The 24,072-nt window shown below is 43.2% G+C and overlaps 1 protein-coding gene across 1 annotated transcript in view; it reads right to left on the bottom strand.

The window, feature by feature from the left end:
- The window catches only part of LOC130277498 (mucin-5B-like), a 139,772-nt gene that overhangs the window by 41,269 nt on the left and 74,431 nt on the right, over positions 1–24,072 (bottom strand). Inside the window, exons 8-9 of the mRNA XM_056528173.1 lie at positions 23,621–23,722; positions 13,814–13,942 (exon numbers count right to left, since the gene is read on the bottom strand). Of these exons, the coding sequence (XP_056384148.1) occupies positions 13,814–13,942; positions 23,621–23,722 (231 nt within the window). The remainder of the gene's footprint in view (positions 1–13,813; positions 13,943–23,620; positions 23,723–24,072) is intronic.

Here is a 24,072-nt window from a genome sequence, read left to right as displayed (position 1 = left end):
GCGCCGACATCTGGAGCTGTAACTATGGTCAGGGACAATACACGTCCTTCACAGCCCACTGGGTGAATGTGGTTCCTGCACAGCCACAACAGCAACTTGGACATTAAGATTAAGATTAGGATAAGGATTAAGGATTAGGATTAAGATTTTTTAATAGAAGTCATTTACAAGTTTTTTTTACTTTCCGGAGCCAGTTGATATATTAAAAAAAAGTTTTGGCCTGGAATACCCCTTTAATGCATTCGCCTGGGGGTATAGTAAGTATGCCATGTTTTTTAAATTCAATTACTACAAAGTCAGCGTAAACAAAATTAAGCTTCTTTTTCACAAATTGATCATTTGTGGGCCATTTTGTTTGTACAAAATTTCTTTCTGAAATGAAAGAAATGCACCCCATATTTTATTACTTCTGCTTAGGCCATATTTGTTGCCTCAGCTTGTGGTAAGGCCCATAAGGATAAAAGCACCATTTGGCTTTCAAGACATTATTTAAGGCTGTGTTAATTATAGGCCACACTCCATGCTTGCAAAGGATTTTAGCTGCCAGAGCCACACTGCACCCCGGCAGGTGACCCCATTTTGGAAACTAGACTCCCTACAGAATTCACCTATAGCAGTAGTAACTACTATGAGTCCTTATTTTGTGGCTGAAATTAGGACAGTCAGTGGGAAACATTTTACATTTGCTTTTTTTATTCCACAAATGCATTATTTGTGGGACTTATATTTTGCACTTTGCTTCTAAAATGGTGAGAATGCACCCCAACATTTATTACATTATGTGTCCTATGTTAGAATTGATCCCTGATTAGGCCATAATTGTTTGATTTGCCACATGGTAGGACCCAGAAGATAAGGAGCACCCTTTGGCTTTCAGCACTTCGTAATATGAATTATAGGTCTCACTCCATGCCTCCAAAGGTTTGGAGCTGGCAGAACCATACCTTGAAATTATTTTTGAAACTACACCCCCTGTATTATTCCCCTAGGGTAGTGGCGAGTACTAAAAGCCCTTTTTCTATGTCCAGAATTATTACAAAATCAATATAAAAAAAATGTTCTTTGTACAAATGCATAATTTGTGGAACATACTATTTTGTACATAGCTTCTGAAATTTACTACACTGTTTGTCCAGTGTTAGGAAATAACCCCAGTATAGGCCATATTCTTTGCTTGGCCACATGGTGGGACACAGAGGAAAAAGTGTGTCTTATGGATTTTTGCACATCATTATATTGATTATAGACTCTATTACATGCCTGCAAAGGATCTGAGCTGGCGGGATGATACTGCATCCCCAGAAGTGACCGCATGTGGACAGCAAGGTTTTTATTTCAGAAATAAATATGTGCTATTTAGACCAGGGACCACTCTGACAGGTCTTTGATCAGCTAGCAGTGATGCCCAGCTGTCTTTGACAATTGCAGTTCACGTTAGATGTCTCTGTCATGTTAAGGACCCGCTCATGACAAGCATATTCATCATTTGGGGGGGGGGGAGGGGTGTTGGACACATATTTGCTGAATTTCTGCAGTATTAGAGGTATCCATCTGCATCATGTCAAAAAGGGGATTCCAACATATACTGTAGCATCCCCATTTATTTGTCTAGCCTAAACAGTCATCTATTGTCTGTTACAAAGTTACATAGTTTATAAGGTTGAAAAATAGACAAGTCCCTCCTTTGGACATAATATCCAAAGGAGGGATAACATGTCTCATCGTGGAGGAGTCTGACCGCTGGGACCCCCCGCGATCTTTGGGCTGGTGCTGCAGCGCTACGTTCACAGATGTCTGGGGCTTCTGTGATCGTGACGTCATGCCAATCGGAGGAGGCATGATGGCTGTGTATCCCTTTGTAAAGGGGATAACATGTCTAGGGGCGGCGTACCCCTTTTAGTTCAACCGAAAACCCAATATGTTCATCCAGAGGAAGGCCCCATAAGGCTGATGCCAATCTTTCCATAACACAGGCACCAATGACTCCCACAATCTCCCTTACAGGACCCCAACTCGGCCCCAGCTCTGCTTCCGTAACAATGTTTCACAACCAACACATAAGCTGGTTGTGCTGGGGCCGAGTTGTAGTCCCGTACGAGAGATCGTGGGAGTCCAAGCTGTGGATAGGGGATATGTTTTTTTCCACTGAAAATCTTCTTTAAATGCCATGATCGCTATTGATCATGGCATATAACCAGTTAAATGTCATCAGAATCAAATCCGTTGTTATCGGTAGTTGTTTGCTGCTGATAGTAACTAGCACCTGCTGGTATGATGCGGACCTGTCTTGCGGACGTGTATGTCATTGGTCGTGGAGGGGTTAAACATTCCTCCCTTCTGGACATTTCTCGAGCACTGCTACACCCTCCCTATTGAGGTGCAGCCCTTGTCTACTGAAGAGCCTGTATCTGACAGAAAAGTCGTACCAGTTCTCCCAAACTCCTCCTTTTTAAACCAGTTTCTGAATCACTTGTTTAGCTCACTTATTTTCAACTGGTACAGGTAATATTTCAGAAAATACTACCTTGGAGCTCCTTGCCTTTAGCTTACTGCCTTAGTCCCTGAAATAATTACGAAGGACACTCAACCTACCCCAAACTTTGTCATTGGTACCAATGTGCAACATGACGGCTGGGTCATTACCAGCCACTCCCATTGAACCCGATCCGGGATGTGTCCAACTCGAGTGTCAGGAAGGCATTTCACTGTTCGACCATCCTGGTCTTTGTGACAGATTGCCCTGTCTGTCTGCCTAATAATAGAGCCCCTGTATCCTGCCCTGCACTTCTACTCCCTTCCTTACTGGAGATGACACCCCCTGGCCGTCAGAGGCAGTGTCTTGCTGCATCACTACATTCTCTGAACTGACTTCCCCCTTATCTGCCAAACGGGCAAACTTGTTAGGCTGTGCCACATCAGGGCTAGCCTCCCTGACCTTTATCCCTCTACCCCACTTTCTAAAAGTCACAAATCTACCAGTCTTTCTTCTGCACCTCCATACCACTATCCCCTCTGCCACAGAGTTAGCGAGCAACAGACTTTTCTACCTACTCCTACCTTTCAATGTTGCAAGTTGTTTCTTTAGATCCAGGGTCTTGGCTTACAAGTGCCAACTGAGTATTGACAGCAGGTCATACTCATTTTAATCATACATTTCTAAAGATTTTTTTTTTGTCTTCTTAATAAGACAAGACTCATGCCCATTTCATACTGGCTACCCTCTATTAATATTAATATTTATACCAGTTTTTTCATTTTATACTTTTGGCCACTAGGGGTCTCTCTTCTATGCCTGGTCTGCAGGCAGCTTCCTATGCTTTACATAGTAAGTGTACAGCATTTAGGACTAATGCTGAAAGGGCTCTGGTCTTTCCACAGGAAGTTCAGTACTCTCAGCTCAGGACTCGCTCCCAGCCTGGAGCAGCACTGTGAGCTACAAGCCTGCACATGCCTCTCATATAACAGAGGCCAGTCACCTCCCCCTCCCCCCTGCTCTGTGTTCTCCCTGCCTCTCACCACACATTATCTTATACATTGTATTATCTCACTGCACTCCCTGCTCTGTGCCCCCCCCCCCCTGACATTCATCTTAATTATTGCCTCTGTAATTGCTCCCACCGCCCCTGGTTCTCAGCATTGACATTTTAGTGCAGAGAGACACAGGAGAGAGAGAGAGAGAGAGAGAGAGAGAGAGAGAGAGAGAGAGAGAGAGAGAGAGAGACAGGGGCTGCCATCCCTCCCCTGTACTTAGTCTGTATGCACACTGCAGAGCAGTGTTTCCCAACCAGGGTGCCTCCAGCTGTTGCAAAACTACAACTCCCAGCATGCCCGGACATCTGTTGGCTGTCTGGGCATGCTGGGAGTTGTAGTTTTGCAACAGCTGGAGGTACCCTGGTTTGGAAACACTGCTGCAGAGGGAGAGAAGCATGCAGGAAGACTGGCAGAAGCAGAGTCCCGGCCAGGCTTCATGTGACATCATGCCTGCCGGGACCCGCCTCCTTTCACCCCTCAGAAAGACAGTGCTCCTGAGCTAATGAAGAGGGATAAAAAAAAGGTATTTCCACAGCGTTTTAAACCTCAATAAACACAGGGATAGGCATAGTTAGAGTAAGGGACAGAGGGGGATCAGGGAAAGTTTAGTGGATGACAGGTACTCTTTAATCAGCTGGGAGCCATTACTAAAAAACGGAATTTGGCGATCGCCATGACTGGCTTTTAAGCCTTCAGAACACCACTGACAGCGGCGTCTAAATGGACAGCATAGGGGCGTGGATCGCACCTTTCCCCCACGCCCTGCACGATTGTTGTGGGAGGGATATTGGGGTTGTGGTGGTGGAGTGATCAACTGTTTAAGCAGCTGGAGGGCTTACTTAAGCCTTCATGGCTGGAGATCCTATGCTGTTGATAAAGCCTGTCTGGAGCAGGCTCTCCCAATAGAGCGCACAGCACATAGATCAATTGAGTTCAATAGAACTGCACTGATCTGTATGATAAATCTTAAGATTCTTCATACAAGTCCTCTAAGGGGACTAATAAAGCACAAAAAAAAGGTTTGCACATAAATATTAACCCTCTTCATTAAAATTTTAAGCACCACCCTTTCCCCTTGTCCATATATAAAATATGTTAACATAATCAAAAAATACCAACATCACTAAAACATATTTGATACCGCCACATGGGTAAATGTCTGAACAATTAAAATATAACATTTATATTCCACATGTTCATAACATATCCTTACAGTGTTGTTGTTTGGCTTGGTCAGTCACTTGGGCTTCTTCCAGAAAAACAAAGTAAAGTAACTAAAATCATATGCATCAGTGAAACTAATTAAACCTTAAATTTTGGATTCATTTATCATAGAGTATTCTTTATCTGTATGTGTACATTAGAGATGAGCGAACTTTTCAAAAATTTGATTTGGCCGATTCGCCGAATTTTCCCGAAAAGTTTGTTTCGATCCGAATTTGTTCGCTGCGAATTGATATTAAGAAAGGCTATTTCTAGCCTACATACAGCCTCTATAGGGGTATAGAACACTTTGCTGTGTCCTAAAACGCATATGGAGTGTGCTGGGGTAGTGAAATAATACTGTTATTCAGAATAGCATGCAGATTACCGGCATCGCTCTTAGAATCACTGCCGCACAGCAGCACAATGACAGAGCCTGGTGGTGGCATCAGTGTCAGGAGACCATATAGTGACTGAATGACATAGCCTGGACATGTTGGCAGCAAGAAGAGACCATTTAGTGGCTGAATGGCACAGCGTGGAGTTGGCTGATGCACTAGTACACTACACACCAGAGCTTCACAATGCCCCCCAAAAAACCAACACAATATCTGAAATTTTTGACAAAGATTTCTCATTGGTAGCACCCGCTATCCAAAAATTTGAAATTAACAGACCCAGGCCCCACCTCTGTGGCATCAGTAACCCATATATTGCCTGAAGGACACAGCCTGGAGTTGGCTGATGCACCAGTACACACCCAGGCTTCACAATCCCTTCCAAAAAACAACAACATTTTACATTTTTTTAAAGAAATACCTTTGTGTAAGAACAAGCGCATATCCAACAGTTCACAAGACTCTATAATGCAGGACGGTGGACCACCCAAAGACATTCTTCTCAAAAATAATAAACCGCACAATGTTTGACATTTTTTTACAAAAACTAATTCAATATGTGTGTAAGCACATCTGTCTCCAAAAGATCAGATCACCAAAGGACTTTTTTCGCCCAAAATGATGAAGCAGAGTTAATCCCTGTCCGTATTTATTTATTTATTTATTTTCATTAAAAAATCAAACGCAACAAGCGTTCCGTTGTGTAACGATTAGCATTCTGGAAAATTCAATTTTATTACTGATAAAATTATCAGTAAATAAAAAAAAAAAAACACTCCCCAAGAGTGTTTAATTACCCCATACATTGCACCAGGAGCAGTCAAGAGTAGGCCTCAGCCGTACCCAGGAGGCTTCAATAACCCCCTACCTTTGCACGATGAATTGCGAGATCGAGCAATACCAGGTGTGTTATGCCCTATGATTTCCGGGGCCGCAGGCGCGCTCCACTGAACTTATTAGCGTGTCTCCATCTTTCATCAACCAATGCTGGTAACCCGCTAACTCCCGGAAAGGTAAGCTGCCGCGAAGCAGGTGGTCTCCCCCGGGCACGTTTGGCTCCAGAATTTCCACTACTGCCAACCGTGCTACCGCCTTGCTGACTCAAGGGCAACCTGCAACTCTCTTCTCCTGATGACGAACCCCCCCTTCTCCTGAGATCGAGCAATAACAGGTGTGTTATGCCCTCAGCTGTCCGGGGCCGCAGGCGCGCTCCACTGAACGGATTAGGGTGTGTCCATCTTTTTTTGTAGCACCCGCAATCCAAAATTTTTTAATTCCCAGACCCAGGCCCCACCTCTGCGGCATCAGGAACCCATTTATTGCCTGAAGGACACAGCCTGGAGTTGGCTGATTCACCAGTACACACAGGGCTTCACAATCCGCCCCAAAATCAACAAAATTGTATAATTTTTTTTAATTTTATTTACAACTTTGTGTAAGCACAAGTGCATATCCAACATTTCAGAAGACTCTAAAAGGCAGGACGGTGGACCACCCAAAGACTTTCTTTTCAAAAATAATGAACCACACAATTATTGAATTTTTTTTTTTAAATTGAAATTCCTAGACCCAGGCCCCACCTCAGCTGCATCAGTAACCCATAGATTGCCTGAAAGACACAGCCTGGAGTTGGCTGATGCACGAGTACACACCCGGGCTTCACAATCCACCCCAAAAAAACACAATTTTTTTTTTAAATTGACTGACAAAATACCTTTTTGTTAAAACAAGCGCATATATAAAAGTTCAGAAGACTCTATAATGCAGGACGGTGGATCACCCAAAGACATTCTTCTATAATATAATAAACCACACAATATGTAAAACATTTTTAAATAATTGAAATTCCAAGACTAAGGCCCCACCTCTGCTGCATCAGTAACCCATATATTGCCTAACGGACACAGACTGGAGTTGACTGATGCACGAGCACACATAACACACACACGTCACCCGGGCTTCACAATCCACCCCAAAAAAACGCAAAATTTTATCGAAATAGTCTGACAAAATACCTTTTTTTTTTTTTTTTTTTTTAAAACAAGCGCATATACAGCAGTTCAGAAGACTCTTTAATGCAGGATAGTGGACCACCAAAAGACATTCTTCTCAAAAATAATAAACCACACAATGTTTGAAATTCGGTTAAAAAAATTACTACATGTGTGTAAGCGCATCTGTCTCCAAAAAATCAGATGACAAAAAGATTCTAATCGCCAAAAATGATTAAGCAGAGTTAATCCCTCTCCATCTATTTTTTTTTTTTCCATTAAAAAATCACATGCAACAAGCGTTCCGTTGTGTAACGGTTGGCATTCTGCTGAATTAAATTTTATTACTGATAAAATTACCAGTAAATTTTACAATAACACTACCCAAGAGTGTTTAATTACCCCATACATTGCACCAGGAGCAGTCAGGAGGAGTACCCAAGAGGCTTTAATAACCCCTTACCTTGCCCGATCAATTGCGAGATCGAGCAATAACAGGTGTGTTATGGCCTCAGATGTCCTGGGCCGCACTAGCGCTCCACTGAATGGATTAGCGTGTCTCTATCTTTCAAGGACAGGTGCATGTTGCTGAAACCAGTTCGTGATAGGGATCTGTGATTGCAATTATTTAACCTTAAAATGAGGAATTACCAGTAAGTGAGGGTCATAAACTGGCATTTATTATGTCCCTGCCCTTTGTACACACCGCCCGTCGCTATAAGCGATTGGATTAGTTAGTGAGTTGGTTAGTGAGGTCCTCGGATCGGCCCAGGCGGGGTAGGAGAAGGCCCTGGCAGAGCACTGAGAATTTAACGATCATTGTTGAAATTTGCATTAAGCATGTATTTAGCTACTGCTAAACATCCAAAAATTATAGGCCCAAGGCCTGAGGCACCAGGGAGGCAAGTAGTTTGTGAAAGACACAGAATGAGTCTGGAGCAGTCATTCGCAGTACCCAAGAGGGTTTCATAACCCCTTACATTTAAAGATCAATGTTGACATTTGCATTAAGCATGTATTTAGCTACTGCTAAATGTCAAAAAATTATAGGCCCAAGGCCAGAAGCATCAGTTTTCCCCATATTTGGAGCATAGTTGTCCCCCAGATTAGGCAGCATAGATTTCCCCCAGATTAGGAGTATACTTGTCCCCCAGAGTAGGCATCATAGATGTCACCCAAATTAGGCAGCATAGATGTCCCCCCAGATTAGGCAGCATAGATGTCCTCCAGATTAGGAGCATACTTGTCCCCCAGAGTAGGCAGCATAGATGTCCCCCAGATTAGGCAGCATAGATGTCCTCCAGATTAGGAGCATACTTGTCCCCCAGAGTAGACAGCATAGATGTCACCCAGATTAGGCAGCATAGATGTCCCCCAGATTAGGCAGCGTACATGTCACCCAGATTAGGAGCATACTTGTCCCCCAGAGTAGGCAGCATAGATGTCACCCAGATTAGGCAGCATAGATGTCCCCCAGATTAGGCAGCATAGATGTCCACCAGATTAGGATTTTAGTGGTCCCCCAGATTAGGCAGCATAGATGTCACCCAGATTAGGCTGCATACTTGTCCCCCAGAGTAGGCAGCATAGATGTCACCCAGATTATGCAGCATAGATGTCCCCCAGATTAGGAGCATAGTTGTCCCCCAGATTAGAAGCATAGTTGTCCCCCAGATTAGGCAGCATAGATGACCCCCAGATTAGGCAGCATAGATGTCCTCCAGATTAGGAGCATAGTTGTCCCCCAGATTAGGCAGCATAGATGTCAGGACAGCTTTTCCAGGGCAAACTCCGCTAGTTGCGGCCATAAATTGAGTTTGGCTGCCCAGAAATCCAGCGGATCTTCGACGGTTGTTGGCAGGGTCATGTCGAGGTAAGCAACCACCTGCTGGTTCAGGTCCTGCTCCATGTCCACCTGCTGCTGATGAGTAGCTTCACTATGCGGCTGAAGGAAGCTACTCATCAGTTCACATTGATGTTACACAGGGGAGTACTCCTATCTGCTTGTATCATCAAAAAAAATCTGTGATGGCTTTTCTTTGTTCGTATAGTCTGTCCAACATATGGAGGGTGGAATTCCAACGTGTGGCAACGTCACAAATGAGACTATGTTGCAGGATACCGTTCTGACACTGCAGCTCAAGCAAAGTGTGCTTGGCGGTGTACGAGTGGCTGAAGTGCATGCACAGTTTCCTTGCCATTGTCGGGACGTCTTGCAAATGGGGTGAAGACTTGATGAACTTCTTGACAACCAGATTCAACATGTGTGCCATTCGGGGGCGAATGGTTCACACTTCCTTGTCGCAGCGCGGCCACAATGTTCTTCCCATTGTCGGTCACCATGGTTCCCATTTCCAGATTTCGTGGAGTAAGCCATACTCGGATTTCTTCCCTAATGAACTTTAGAAGTTCCTCCCCTGTGTGACTCCGTTCACCAAGGCAAACCATGTGAAGGACGGCTTGACACCGCTGTGCCCTACACACGTGGTACGATGAAGGGCCAACGAGATTTGGATGTGCAGTGGAGGCCGAGGACAAGGGGGAGGAGGAGGAGGTGGCGCACACTGTAAAAGGACCAACTGCCTGGGAGTCAGAGCGTGGAGGAGGAAGCGGTGTGACTTGTCCAAGTTGCTGTTGTGGCTGTGCAGGAACAACATTTACCCAGTGGGCCGTAAAAGACATGTATTGTCCCTGCCCGTAGTTACAGCTCCACACATCGGCGCTGCCGTGCACTTTTGAACACACCTACAGGCTCAAGGACTGGCCCACCTTCTCTTGTACAAACTTATGCAGGGCTGGTACTGCCTTCTTCGCAAAGAAATGACGGCTTGGGACTCTCCACCTCGGCTCGGCACAAGCCATCAATTCCCTGAAAGCTGCAGAGTCCACCAGTTGGAAAGGGAGGGACTGCAACACCAGCAACTTGGACAGGAGCACATTCAACTTTTGCGCCGTTGGATGAGTGGGCGCATACTGTTGTCTCTTGGACATGGCTTCGCCGATAGTTGGCGGAATGGCTGACTATGAGCGGAAGAAGCAGGAGCGCAAGAAGGAGGGTTTGACACAATGCTCCCTTCGGCTGAGGTGGTGGTGCCTTGGCTGGATGACGGAGGGAGCGGATGGCCACTGGGTGATGCGGCAGGCTGGACCATTACCTCGGAGCCACGGTTATCCCAGGCCGCTTTATGGTGGCAAATCATGTGTTGACGCAGGGCCGTGGTGCCGAGATTAGGACCCTGGCCACGCTACACTTTCTGCCCACACTTAGGTCCTCCGGATTCTTTATGAAGAACAACCACACCGCAGAGTAGCTGATTTTCCCACCCGCAGTTCGCACTATTTCACTGCTATTGGCGCAGTCTCCAGGAACCCCTGTTCCACTACCTCCCTGAATGGTAGCTTGCCGCGAAGCAGGTGGTCTCCCCCTGGCAGGTTTGGCTCCTGAATTTCCACTACTGCCACCACCACGCTGATTGCAAACCGTGCTACCGCCTTGCTGCCTCATAGACAAAGAGCAAATCTCTTCTCCTGATTATGATGAAGTCCCGGCTTCTGCACCCGGCTCCCAATTGCGATCGGCTTCATCATCATCAAAAGATGTGTGCACGTCACTGATGTCCTCCCCGTGTTCCACAACAGTGTCTGCCTCAGGACCCTGAACAATTGAAACACCGCCTCCCACATCACTCTACGCATCAATACTTTCCCGCCTTGCGGAGCAAGGGATGCATGTCTCCTCACATTCTTGGCTGCCCATTAGATGCTGACTGTCCTCTATTACATCGTCCTCGCTAAATAGTGGAGCTGAACCCAAAGCATTAGATACTTCTTTGGGAGAGGGAACAGCATAGGACAAAGGCAATGGGATTACGGGGACAGCTCCCGGGCCATGCCAACTGAGGGTTGTGTCTGAGGAACCCACCGACTCTTGACTGGGGTTGTCAGATGTCGCTTGTGATGATGGGGATGAGTGTGCAAACCAATTGACGAGGAGAGATGGGTCGACGACACGACCGCTGGGTGTTAACGGGAGCTCAGGCCTATTGCTGCGACTCCTGCTGCCACTCGCCCCAAGTCTGCTGCCAACTCTGCCTGACGTATGTAGGCCTCTGCCCCTTCTCTGTGCACGTGCTGGCACTTCCCTGCCTGACATACTTAGTGCGTTTATGAGGGTATAGAACAGCAGCAGGCGATTACTTATGGCTGTCCTTTCAAAGTATATAGGCCGTAGACAGAATAACAGTTACTAAATAGTACACTCCTTTGTTGTATGTATGCCCTTTGCAATGATGAGCGCACTGTTAAGCGTATTTGTACGCAGGAAAAACTATTTTTTTTCTTTAATACACCGACAGGTGTATAACGTGTGGTATAACACTTAATTTAGCACAGAGACAGAAAAAAAGGTGGTATATGGTACCCTATTTGCTTGAATTTAGGCCCTTTGCAATGATAAGGCCACTGTTAAGCGTATTTTTACGCAGGAAAACCTTTTTTTTCTTTAATTCACCGGCAGGTGTATAACGTGTGGTATAACACTTAATTTAGCACAGAGAAAGAAAAAAAGGTGGTATATGGCACGCTATTTGCTTGTCTGTAGGCCCTTTGCAATGATAAGGCCACTGTTAAGCGTACTTGTACTCAGGAAAACCTCTTAATACACCGGAAGGTGTATAACGTGAATTCAGCACAGAGACAGAGTAACAGGTGAAAAATGGTAAAAAAGCACTAAAGTCCACACTAATATGACTTACCGTATTTCTGAACAGCAGCGGGACCCAACAGTGCAGCACCACAAAAAAAAAAAAAAAATCCAGGGATTAAACCCTAAGTTGCACTCTGTCACACAATTCTGAGCAGCAGAAGATTTGTGGAGCAAAAAAAACTCAATTGGGCTGAAAAATGAGGAGATAAGATGCTTCAGAAAGTTCAGGCAGCTTGGAGATCTGTATGAGGCAGCTGACAGCTATCTGCCCCTCTCTGCTGCAATGCTCAATAACGTGAATAGGAGGTTTAGCAATCAATGATCCTTCTCAGTGTTACAGCAAAGTACTCTGCACTCCTGTCTTTCCCTAATGCTGATGTGACTAGCAGTTGCAGTGTAACGCTGTGGTATGAGCTATTCACACACACGCAGTCCCGTCCTCTCCATCTGAGTGCATAGATGAAATGAAGAGAGACAAGATGGCCGCCGATTATATAGGGGCTGTGACATCACAGGGGTCAGTGAACACTGATAGGCTGCATCTCACATGTGGTTCAGGGTCAGCCCGCCTACCTTCATTCCCGCCGCTATTTCCCGCCCTCCCATAATCCCCTGCCCCATGTACTCACATGTGGATCCGCCATCTTAGCTCTCCAATAGCCTGAAACGCTGTAAAATGGAGTTTAATGAAGCGATTCGTGCGATAGAATCGCGGCGATATTCGTATTCGTTGCAAATCTAATTTTTCATGAAATTCGTAACAAATTCGGGTTCGTCAACTTCGATTCGCTCATCTCTAGTGTACATTATAGATGGGTAATTAATCTCTACAACCTATTTCCATTTTTCCTATTAGTGCATATAACCATACTTAGGAAATTCCTTTAAATGGCCTGGTTCAGATTGTGATTGTGCCCTCCACGGCACGCATATATTAGCTACCTGTCAAAATTGGATGCCGATGTATACGTGCAACGTGTATTGACACGCATGGATCCTGTTGACTTTAATAGCCTGACTGTAGTCAGCTAGTGACTATGTTTAGTTGATTTCTTTAACATTTACAGTATCTTGCATAAGTGAGTACATCCCTCACATTTTGTAAATATTTTATAATATATTTTCATGTGACAACACTGAAGAAATGACACTCTGCTAAAGTGTAAAGTAGTGAGTGGGCAGCGTGTAAAATGGTATTCAATGTTACTGTCCCCTTGAAATAACAACACAGCTGATAATGTCTAAACCTTGGCAACAAAAGCAAGCACAAAAAAATGGAAACTTTTGGAAGCCTCGTTAAATGTTGAAAAATCTGAAACTCCAACAACACATATGTCCAAAATGTGAAGTTTAGAGAAGTTATCAGTTACCACAAAGACAGATTTTTGTTTTCTTATAGAGGCTTCAGTAGGAAAAAAGAGCAGCTCAAAGTAACTTCTCAGGCAAAAGTAAGATGTTACTTTCCTTTTTTGTGCCAGTTTGGCTACGAGAATAGGGACCTGTAGCTGTAATTTATTTCTGTTACATAGAAAATAGCTGGCAATAACATCTGCTATGTGTGTAGAGTCACACATGACATATACATAGCGCATTTAATGCTGTACAAAATCTGCTGCACAGCGGAAAACGTGCTGCTATTGTCCTTTGAGCAAACACACGGCTTCCCGTAGCAGCTGTGTGTGTGCAGCAAGGTTTCGAGGCATGCCGATGTAACATGATGGCTCTGCCTCCAAACCTCATTGCGCATATAGGGCTGCTGGGGGTAGCCCTGTGTGTCTGCTCATAGGAAAATGTGTAGCATATTTCCCGCTGCATGGTAGATTTCGCAAAGAAACATGATGCGTATACTCTGTGTGTGACCCTACCCTTAATGTGTTTTTTTATTTCCATGGCATACAACTATTACTATTTGTAAAACAATGTGTTAAAAACAAAATTACAATTTTTTTTCCTTTCTATTGAAGCTTCTACTTCATTTAACTTACCTCTTGACAATCTTGAGCGCTCTGGTATTTACATATCGTCTTATGCACTTCAGTATAAAGCTTCTCATTTACTTTTGTACAAGAATAGGAAATGCAGGGGTTAGTGGGATCAGGCACAGTGTCTCCAGGCTTTTCAAAAATAGATAAAAAAAATTAATCATTACTCAACTGAACTGTTTGTTCTCTTTGAAAACAGAGAAATATATACAATAAGACATTAAAGATTGCTGGATGCATATGGATTGTTTTCTGCTACAGATAACATCTCAAAATGCTATGGTTTCCTCTATAGACTCCTGTGTTAACATGAGTATATTTTAAATGCAGAAGTCATCTGTATAGACACACTTTTTTTGTTCCATTAAAAAGTGCAAGGGTTAATGCCAAAATACCATAATTTTTCTATATATCATGATTAAGGATGTCCCAATACCATTTTTTTTAAAGGGTTACTCAGGAACATTGAGTTCCTGAACGCTGTGTGCGGGCTTCCGTGTTCATGCCCAGCCCCTCATGACGTCACAAAAGTCTATGGGAAGGGGGAGCGACTTGCAATGTGGGGGCGTGACGTCACAAGGGGGTGGGCGTGAACACGGAAGCTTACACACAGCGTTCAGGAACTCAATTTTCCGTAAACTGGGGAGTGGAGTAACCCTTTAAGACAGAGTACCTATACTTTTTTGCACTCATCGGTACCAATTAACGATACTTTTTTCTATGCCATGTGACAGGGTATTTTTTTTTATGGGAAAAGGGTTGTTTTTAAAGATTTTATTAGAGGAAGGGCTTTTTATAATAAAAAAAATATTTTATTTTTATTAAATGGACCTGGCTGAAGCCATTGAAACTGACAGTAGGCTCAACTGACCATGCTGACTAAATGGACCTTATGGAACTTAAGATAGAAGACCTAGAAAACAGGTCCCGTAGGGCCAATATTCGCATCCGTGGACTCCCAGAAACGGTCACAGATCTCCCTACCCATGGCCCTTGCACTCTTTGGATCCTTGCTGCCACAGGTTGATCCTGCATAGTTACGCATGGACTGTATTCACAGAGCCTTGGTGCGGCCGAACCCTGGTGTCCCGAGGGATGTCGTGCTGTGGAATGTTTCTCCTCTCCTGGGACTCCCCCCATCAGTTCATCTCTATGCTGATCTGCTCCCTCCCCCTTGGAGCGCAGACACCATATGTGCCTGGTGATGCTGGCTCTCCAGAGGATGCATGTATGGCATTGCTTGGGGTTTCCATTTAACCTACAATTTCAAATATGCTCCAAGACTTCTACAGTCCGGACCCCCCTCCGAAGCAATGGGAAATACTCCAAGAAAATATTTCTTATGACGAGCATGATTCTCCGTTCCCCCCACCAACCCAAGCTGAAAAGAGCCTGGCAACGCATCAACTCGCAATATAAACGTCAATGCTCCAAAGCCTGTCATCCTGACTGATCCTGACCTCCAGTGGATTTCTTTAATCGCTGCTTTATGACTTCCTTTGCCACCAAATCTAGAGGAGTGGTACTACTTCTTAATAACGCATTTTCATTCTCTGTCCAGAACTCCCATGTTGATTTAGATGGTCACTATCTCGTTCTGGAGGGGCTCTACCTTGAGACAAGACTTTTAATTATGAATTCCTATGCACCTGATGAGGATCCCCTAACGTTTTTCACAGATGCAGCATCCAAACTTCAAACTCTGTCATACAACCACCTGATATGGTGCGGGGACTTTAAAGTGGTCTTCAACGGAGTTCTGGACAGATCAAGTAGTGCTTCATTTAGACGTTCTGGAGCTCAACACAGGCTCCTGCTTAAAACCTTTCTAGACAATGAACCCTGACACCTGGAATGAACATAACCTGGCTTAACGAGGGTACACATATTACTCACCAGCCCACAATCTTTACATAGATTGGATATTCACCAACATCACTGTGTATGACCACGATATTGTATTAGCATGTTTTCAGTTTGGGAATAAGTGTAGCACGCCATTCACTTGGCGTCTCAATTAATCACTTCTCTGTCACCCACACTTTTGAGCACAACTCGAATCGGACCTTTCCGATTATTTTACCAATAATACTTCGGAGGCCTCAGATGTGGGATGGATCTGGATGGCCCACAAGGCCTATGTTAGAGGTAAAATTATTGCTATGGCTTCTAAGTTGAAGAGAGAACATAGCAAGATACAGGCTACTTTAGAGAATAAACCAGCAAGACTAGCCATTGCTCACCAACACAATCCTACTCCTTATCTTCTACAGGTGCTGCAGACAACGAAATTACGACTGAACGCGGGGCTTACAGAACATATGGAGAAGGCGTTGAGATGGACTCAAGCCACTCACTATATACTATATACGTTTGTTGGTGTCCATGCTGAAACAGAAATAGGGTCCATAGCATACAACTTAGACCAGGGGTGCCCACATCAGATCCATCCCGTCTTTTATTCTTTATATTCCTCTTTGTATAAGGAGACCACCACTCCACCCTCTGATCTCTCTATTGCTGCCTTTTTCCGCTCTATTTCCCTTTCCTCAATCTCCCCTTCTATTAAGGAAGCTCTTCATGCTCCTGTCTCTCCTGAAGAGGTCTCTGCATCTATTTCCAACTTGAAACAAGGCAAAGCCCCAGCTCCTGACGGCCTTTCGTCCTTATATTACAAAAATTTGGTCCGATTCTCTCCCCTTATATTGTTGCCTTCTGTAATAAACTATTAAGTGGTTCTCCTATGGACCGTGAATTTCTTAATGCTTCCATTGTAGTCATCCCCAAACCCTTCTCCCCTCTAATTATCGCCCTATTTCTTTAATAATCCTAGACATGAAAACTTCACCTCCATCCTGGCCAATCGATTAAATGCCATTCTCCCTGAGCTAATCCATAATGACCAGGTCGAATTCATTAGAGGTGGACAGGCCCCGGATAATATTCGCAAGGTCCTTAATATTGTTAATTGGGCTTCTACTACCTCCACCCCAGTCACTTTATTAGGGCTTGACATCGAAAAAGCATTCAATACACTTTAATGGCCCTATCTTTTTGAGGTCGAACTATAGGATTTTCAGGCCCGTTTGTCCATGCTCTTAGAGCACTGTACTCCTGTCCATTAGCTTATCTAAAACTACCCTCCCTCTCTCCTTCCCGGATTAGGATTGAGTGGGGGACTCGCCAGGGGTGTTCCCTATCTCCAGCTTTGTTCGCTCTAACTATGGAGCCCCTGGCGAAGAATCTCCAAGACAACCCTGACATTGCAGGGATGCATCGGATGATCCATGTATAAGGTGAACCTGTTCGTGGATGATCTCTTACTCACCCTTATGAAGCCACTTATTTCCCTCCCCAACCTATTTGCAGTCCTAGACCGCTTTTACACTTTTTCAGGCCTGGTTGTGAATAGATCCAAGTTGGAAGTTCTGCATTGTCATACTCCTAAATCTGTCTCTGATCTTATCTCCCTTAACTTTGCTCTGCGACCCTCTTCTACTTTTCTCTTGTACCTAGGTGTCTCCATTCCAACCTCCCTCTGTGAAGTTTATAAATTGAATTACATCCCTCTCTTCAAGACTATTAGGGTGGATTTAGCTCGGTGGAACCTTCCACATATCTGCTGGTTGGGCCGTCTCCACTCTCCGTACTCCCGAAATTGTTGAATTTATTCTGGATGCTCCCCATTCCGATTCGGGTAGCAGACATCCGGAAACTGCAATCTGATGTCTTTAAATTTATTTGGAGAGGACTCCGCCCACGTATACCTAAGTCCATTATGTATTATCACAAGAGGGTGGGAGGACTCTCAACCCCTAGCTTAGCTTCTTCTCTGTAATACTCCCTCTTCTTTTCCTAGGTAGGTATCACTGGAAAACATTTTACTCTATCCATCTTCTCTCCATTCTTTCATGTGACTTTCTGGGCCTGTTGCTTCTTTTGTCCCTGCAAAAGCTACTGTCTCACTCTATTCTCTTCTTTTATGGCGGTCTGTACAATTTAAGCTTTCTTTGCAATCTCCTATCTCTCCCCCCACCGGGCCTCCAAAGCTCTGATTTCTCGTGGTGGACCAGACACAACTTGACTACTCTCCACAAATTCTTGGCGAGGAAGAAATTGATGTCTAGAGGGACTCTCTCTTCAACTTATAGCCCTCCCCCTGCTGAATCCTTTAGAATCTTGCAAGTATTTTCTTTCCTCCGTTCCTTCGCTCACCAGGACGTTGTCCTGGACTCCACATCCTTTGAAACTATGGCCCTGTACTCCCCATTACGTCCAGGTTCTTTGTCTATTCTCTACTCTTCCTTTGATGCCCCACCGAAAGATGAAAAACTGACCTTTATGTCGCAATGGGAAGAGAATCTCCAAATCACTTTACCTATCTCTGCATGACATGAATGTTGGTCCCAGCTCAGTAAAGGGAGCTGGCTCTCACTGAAACTGCCTTAAAATTTTGCATCACTCCTATTATGTCCCTGCCAGATTACATATCATCTATTCTTCTGTCTCCCCGCTCTGTTTTAGGGCATGTTCGGATGTGGGTTCCATACTCCACACCTGGTGGTCGTGCCCTGGCAAGAAGTGATGGACCGGATTTCCTCAATAACGTCCAAGCAGTGCCCTACGGACCTGACAGTTTGTCTACTGGGTCGTAGGCCCACTGGAGTCACATTTGCACTATTCTGCGTGATTCAATTTATCCTTCTGGCAGCTAGAATCCATGTGGCATTTAAATGGCGCTCCCCAGATTTATCCCTTGCAGCTATAATCTCCCGGATTAATTCCATTATGTTGTCAGAAAAGTTAAATGCCATTTTTGCTGACACAATGGATCTATTTAATAAGGTCTGGAATCCATGGACCGTCTCATGCCTCAGATATCACATATTACCTTTCTTTGCGAAATGCTTGTTCTTTGTTTTCCCTTATGCTTGACAACAAAACTTTACTCTTTTTGATAATGGTTATTCCAAAGCCCTTTATTTTATGTTAGGAAACGGTTCCTCCACTTCTCCTTCTCCATTTATCCCCCCACCCCCTCCCTCTCCTTTTTTAAATTATCCTCCTTTATGAGCAGTGGTCGACACCATTTGATGTTCTCATTGGTTATTGTTCTTTAATGCAATCTTATTGCATCCATTTTATATCCTGTATACGATGTATGACTATGTTTGGCTTTAATAAATTTCTCTTTTTGACACTAAAAGTTTGTGTGTGTGGTGGTGGTTGGGGGGGGGGACGTTTGGGTGATTCACACTTATTATTTAGTTTTTTACACATTTTTGTTAAACTTTTTTATTCCCTGTAGGGCACTATTACATGAATAACAATCTATAGATTGCATACACTTATCATTGCTATACCATTGCATAGCATTGGTCAGTGTTATCAGTGCTCCTTTACTACTGCCTGCCATGACTAGCAGCAGTAAAGGAGTGACGATTGGACGGCATGAAGCACGGTAAGGGACCTCCAGCCGTCCTCACAGCTGATAGGGACACCGCCATTTTGCCGTAGTGATCCCGATCAGCATCCCTAAGCTAATCAGCAGTTAACTTCAGGACTTTTAGATGCCACAATCAACTTTGATTGTGGTGTCTAAAAGGTTAATGCCGGACATATCTGTCCCGATTTTAGTACCGGTATCAGGACATCCCTAATCATGATGATTCAATATCAAAGCCAAACACCTAATCCTAGGGTGTCACGACTAACACCAGTTTATGGACTCATGCTCATACACTCTCTCTCTCATATTACTACCAAGAAGAATGCATACCTTATGAACAACAACATTCACTTGGTCTTTCCACCCAATACAGTTTTGCAGCTTTACTTTTTAAAATGCACCAGAATTCTGAGTTCTGTAATTTGCACCACAAAACTTTCTTACTTACCTTTGCCACATTGTAGCATTATTGTGTGTTTTAGATACTTTCGAATGAAAAGGAGAATTTCTTTGGAGCTCTTTTAGAGGTTCATTTTTTTGCCCTGTGATCTGTAGTTTTTATCGTTAGCATTTTTGTTTTGATGGTGCTTTTTGATCACTTTTTATTCATTTTTTACCTTTATGCCGTTCACAATATGTGTTTTTATTTTTTTAAATGGGAAAAGGGGAATTTTTTTTGTTTGGGGAGTAAAAAACAATCTTTTTTACTTTTCTGTTTAGATTGCAAATACTGATCAATGCTATGCATAGACAGAGCACTTATCAGTGTTATCGGAGATCTATTTCTCCCCATGATGATGGCAGGTAAGGAGACCTTCGGCCATCTCAGCTGTTCTGATCCCCACAGCCGTGCCGCAGGTGATCAGATATGCCACCTGAACTGTTGCATTGCCGCCGATGCCGTGATCAATATTGATTCCAAGAATTTGCTAAGGAGTATTTAAACTAGGAAGGGGGGGGGGGGGGCAAAAGAGTTAAAATCCATGAGTCCAATTGCCCCCCGAAACAATGTCAGAACATGTCAGTACCACAGAGGTTAAGAAATTACAAGCTCAGAGTCCTGTCTACAAATGCCCGCAGTTTAGGTAATAAAATCAATGAACTTGGGTTAATAATGGCATGGTTTAATAAAAGTAATGACTGGGACAGATCCATACCAGGGTATTCTTTATACAGAAGAGACAGAGAAGGCAAGAAAGGAGTGTCCCTATATGTGAAAGACAGCATAAAATCTAACCTAATACAAGTTAGTGAGGAAAACATACAGTCAGTTTGGGTTACGTTGCAGTTTGGTAATCAGACAGTAACTCGTGTAGGTGTGATATATAGACCACCTGGCCAAGTTAAAGAATTAGATGATCTACTAGTTGACGAAATAGCTAAAATGACAATGAAAGAAGAAGTTATCATTATGGGAGATTTCAATCTTCCGGATATAAACTGGAAAACAAAAATAGCTAGTTCTGCCAGGAGTACAGATATTCTAAATTTCCCACTGGGATTATCTCTACAACAAGTGGTTGAGGAGCCAACCCGGAGGGAGGCCATTTTGGACTTGGTATTCACAAATGGGGATATGTTATATGATGTTATTATAGGCGAAAGCTTGGGATCTAGTGATCATCAGTCAGTGTGATTTAATATAAGAACAGTGAAGGAGTCACACCACACAAAAACAAAAGTTTTAGATTTTAGAAAAACTGATTTTTCAAAAAGGAGATTAGTCATAAATGAGTCCCTATGAGACTGGAATGGATAACATGGAGTCCAGGAGAAATGGGACTACTTAAAAGACGCATTATTGAAGGCAACAGAAAATTGCTTTAGACTTGTCAGTAAAAGCAGAAAAAGGAAGAGACCACTGTGGTCAAAATTATAAAAAACAAAAAGTTAACATTTAGTAATTATAAAACAACCCAGAGCAATGAAGACAGAGAAATCTATAAGACTAAGCAGAAAGAGGCCAAGCAAGTTATAAGAACTTCTAGAGCGCAGGCAGAAGAAAAACTAGCTCAGTCTGTGAAAAAAGGGGATAAGACATTCTTCAGATATATAAATGAAAAAAGGAAATAAAAACAAGGAATAACTAAATTAAAAACAAAGGAAGGCATGTAGAAGAGGATAAAGGGCTAGCCGACTGCCTTTAGGCTAGGTTTCCACTTTTTTTTTCTGGCAGTTTTTGGAAAACTGCCACTGCAGTTTTTAAGCCAAAGCCAGAAGTGTATTTAAAAGGAATAGGACATATAAAGGCAGGACTTAGACTTCTCCTCCCTTATGGATCCACTTCTGACTTTGGCTCAAAAACTGCAGTGGCCGTATTCCAAACACTGCCAGAAAAAAAAAAAAAGTGGAAACCTAGCCTAATTAATACTTCTGTTTAGTTTTTACAGAAGAAAAAGAAGGAAAAGGAACTCCATTAGAGAGGAAGATTAATGAATCGTTTGATGCATGTATCTTTACAGAGGAAGAGGTTCTATGTTTGCTGTCTAAAGTGAAGACAAATAAATCACAGGAGCCTGATGGGATACACTCAAAATTATTAAAAGAGCTTAGTGTTGGGCTAGCAAAACCGTTAACAGATTTATTTAACCAATCAATGGTAACAGGAGTTGTCCTGGAAGATTGGAAATTAGCAAATGTCGTGCCCATTCACAAGAAAGGTAGTAGGGAGAAATCAAGCCTGACATCAATAGTGGGGAAATTAATGGAAACCCTACTAAAGGAAAATGATTGTAGAACATCTAAAATACCATGGATTGCAAGATGAAAAACAACATGGAGGTTCAGGGAGATCATGTCAAACAAATCTTATTTATTTTTTTGACTGGGTGACTAAAATAATAGATGGCAGAGGGGCAGTAGACATTGCATATCTAGATTTTAGTAAGGCTTTTGACACTGTCCCACATAGAAGACTTATCAATAAACTACGGTCATTGAGCTTGGACTCCCATATTGTTGAGTGGATTAGGCAGTGGCTGAGTTACAGACAACAGGGTTGTAGTCAATGGAGTATAGTCAGAGCAAGGTCTTGTTACCAGTGGGGTACCTCAGGGATCTGTACTGGGACCAATTTTGTTTAATATCTTTATTAGTGATATCGCAAAAGGTCTCAATGGTCAGGTATGTCTTTTTGCTGATGACGCAAAGATATGTAACAGGGTTGATGTCCAAATGGAAAAGGATTTAGGCACACTAGAAGAATGGTCAGAACTCAACTGAAATTTAATGTGGATAAGTGCAAGATAATGCACCTGGGTCATAAAAACCTTCGGGCAGAATATAGAATATTTTATACAGTCCTGACCTCAGTATCTGAAGAAAGGGATTTACGAGTAATTATTTCAGAAGACTTAAAGGTAGGAAGACAATGTAATAGATCAGCAGGAAACGCTAGCAGAATGCTTGGATGTATAGGGAGAGATATAAGCAGTAGAAAGAGAGAAGTGCTCATGCCGCTGTACAGAACACCGGTGAGGCCTCACTTGGAGTATTGTGCGCAGTACTGGAGGCCATATATCTAGAAGGATATAGATACTCTAGAGAGAGTTCAGAGAAGAGCTACTAAACTAGTACATGGATTGCAGGATAAAACTTACCAGGAAAGGTTAAAGGACCTTAACATGTACAGCTTGGAAGAAAGAAGAGACAGAGGGGATATGATAGAGACTTTTAAATACATAAAGGGAATCAACACGGTAAAGGAGGAGAGCATATTTAAAAGAAGAAAAACTACCAAAAGAGGACATAGTTTTAAATTAGAGGGGCAAAGGTTTAAAAGTAATATCAGGAAGTATTACTTTACTGAGAGAGTAGTGGATACATGGAATAGCATTCCTGCAGAGATGGTCGCTGCAAATACAGTGAAGGAGTTTAAACATGCATGGGATAAGCATAAGGCCATTTTTCATATAAGATAGGGCCAGGGACCATTGATAGGATTCAGATTATTGGGCAGATTAGATGGGCCAAATGGTTCTTATCTGCTGAAACATTATATGTTTCTATTACAGCATCTGAGGGGTTAATGGCTGACATTTGAGCGATCGCTGATGTCCACCATTACCAGCAGATCCCTCGATGCTGGTGGCAGCCAGGACCTGCGGTCTATGATGCAAGCGCAGCTCTGGCACTTACTTTATAGCTGCGGCTGTACACAGGACGTACATTTACTTGTGCGCTAAGTCCCAGGCATCCTGGGGGCATTCCTGTACACCCTGCGTACTCGCGTGGTTAAAGACTTAGGCAATGGAAGTATTATGAAATTAGAATAAAACAAAATATAAACTTTCAGTGAATGTGGAAAAGAACATTGGTGATTCTTTAATAAAAAAACATGACAGGGATGTATAATAGCTTACCAAAAGGAGAGTTACAATTCCATTACCAAGTGTTATCACACAGTGAGTCTGTACACATTTACCACAGCACTGGCCGGTGGATGGCTTAATATATTTTTCACCCTATTTTGAAGAAAAAACATTTTTTTTAGGGATTTTACCTATTAAGATAAATAAGTATAAATTTATGTATTGTTAGAAAGACAGCCACCTTTCTACTCTTGGAGCGCTTAAAGGGGTACTCCGGTTGAAAACTTTTTTTTTTTTCAACTGGTGCCAGAAAGTTAAACACATTTGTAAACTACTTCTATTAAAAAATCTTAATCCTTCCAGTACTTATTAGCTGCTGAATACAACAGAAGAAATTGTTTTCTTTTTGGAACACAGAGCTCTCTGCTGACATCACGAGCACAGTGCGCTCTGCTGACATCTCTGTCCATTTTAAGAACTGTCCAGAGTAGAAGAAAATCCCC

This window comes from Hyla sarda, chromosome 6 (assembly GCF_029499605.1).
Source record: "Hyla sarda isolate aHylSar1 chromosome 6, aHylSar1.hap1, whole genome shotgun sequence".
Classification (NCBI taxonomy): Eukaryota; Metazoa; Chordata; class Amphibia; order Anura; family Hylidae; genus Hyla; species Hyla sarda.
This window is presented reverse-complemented; position numbering and strand designations above follow the sequence as displayed.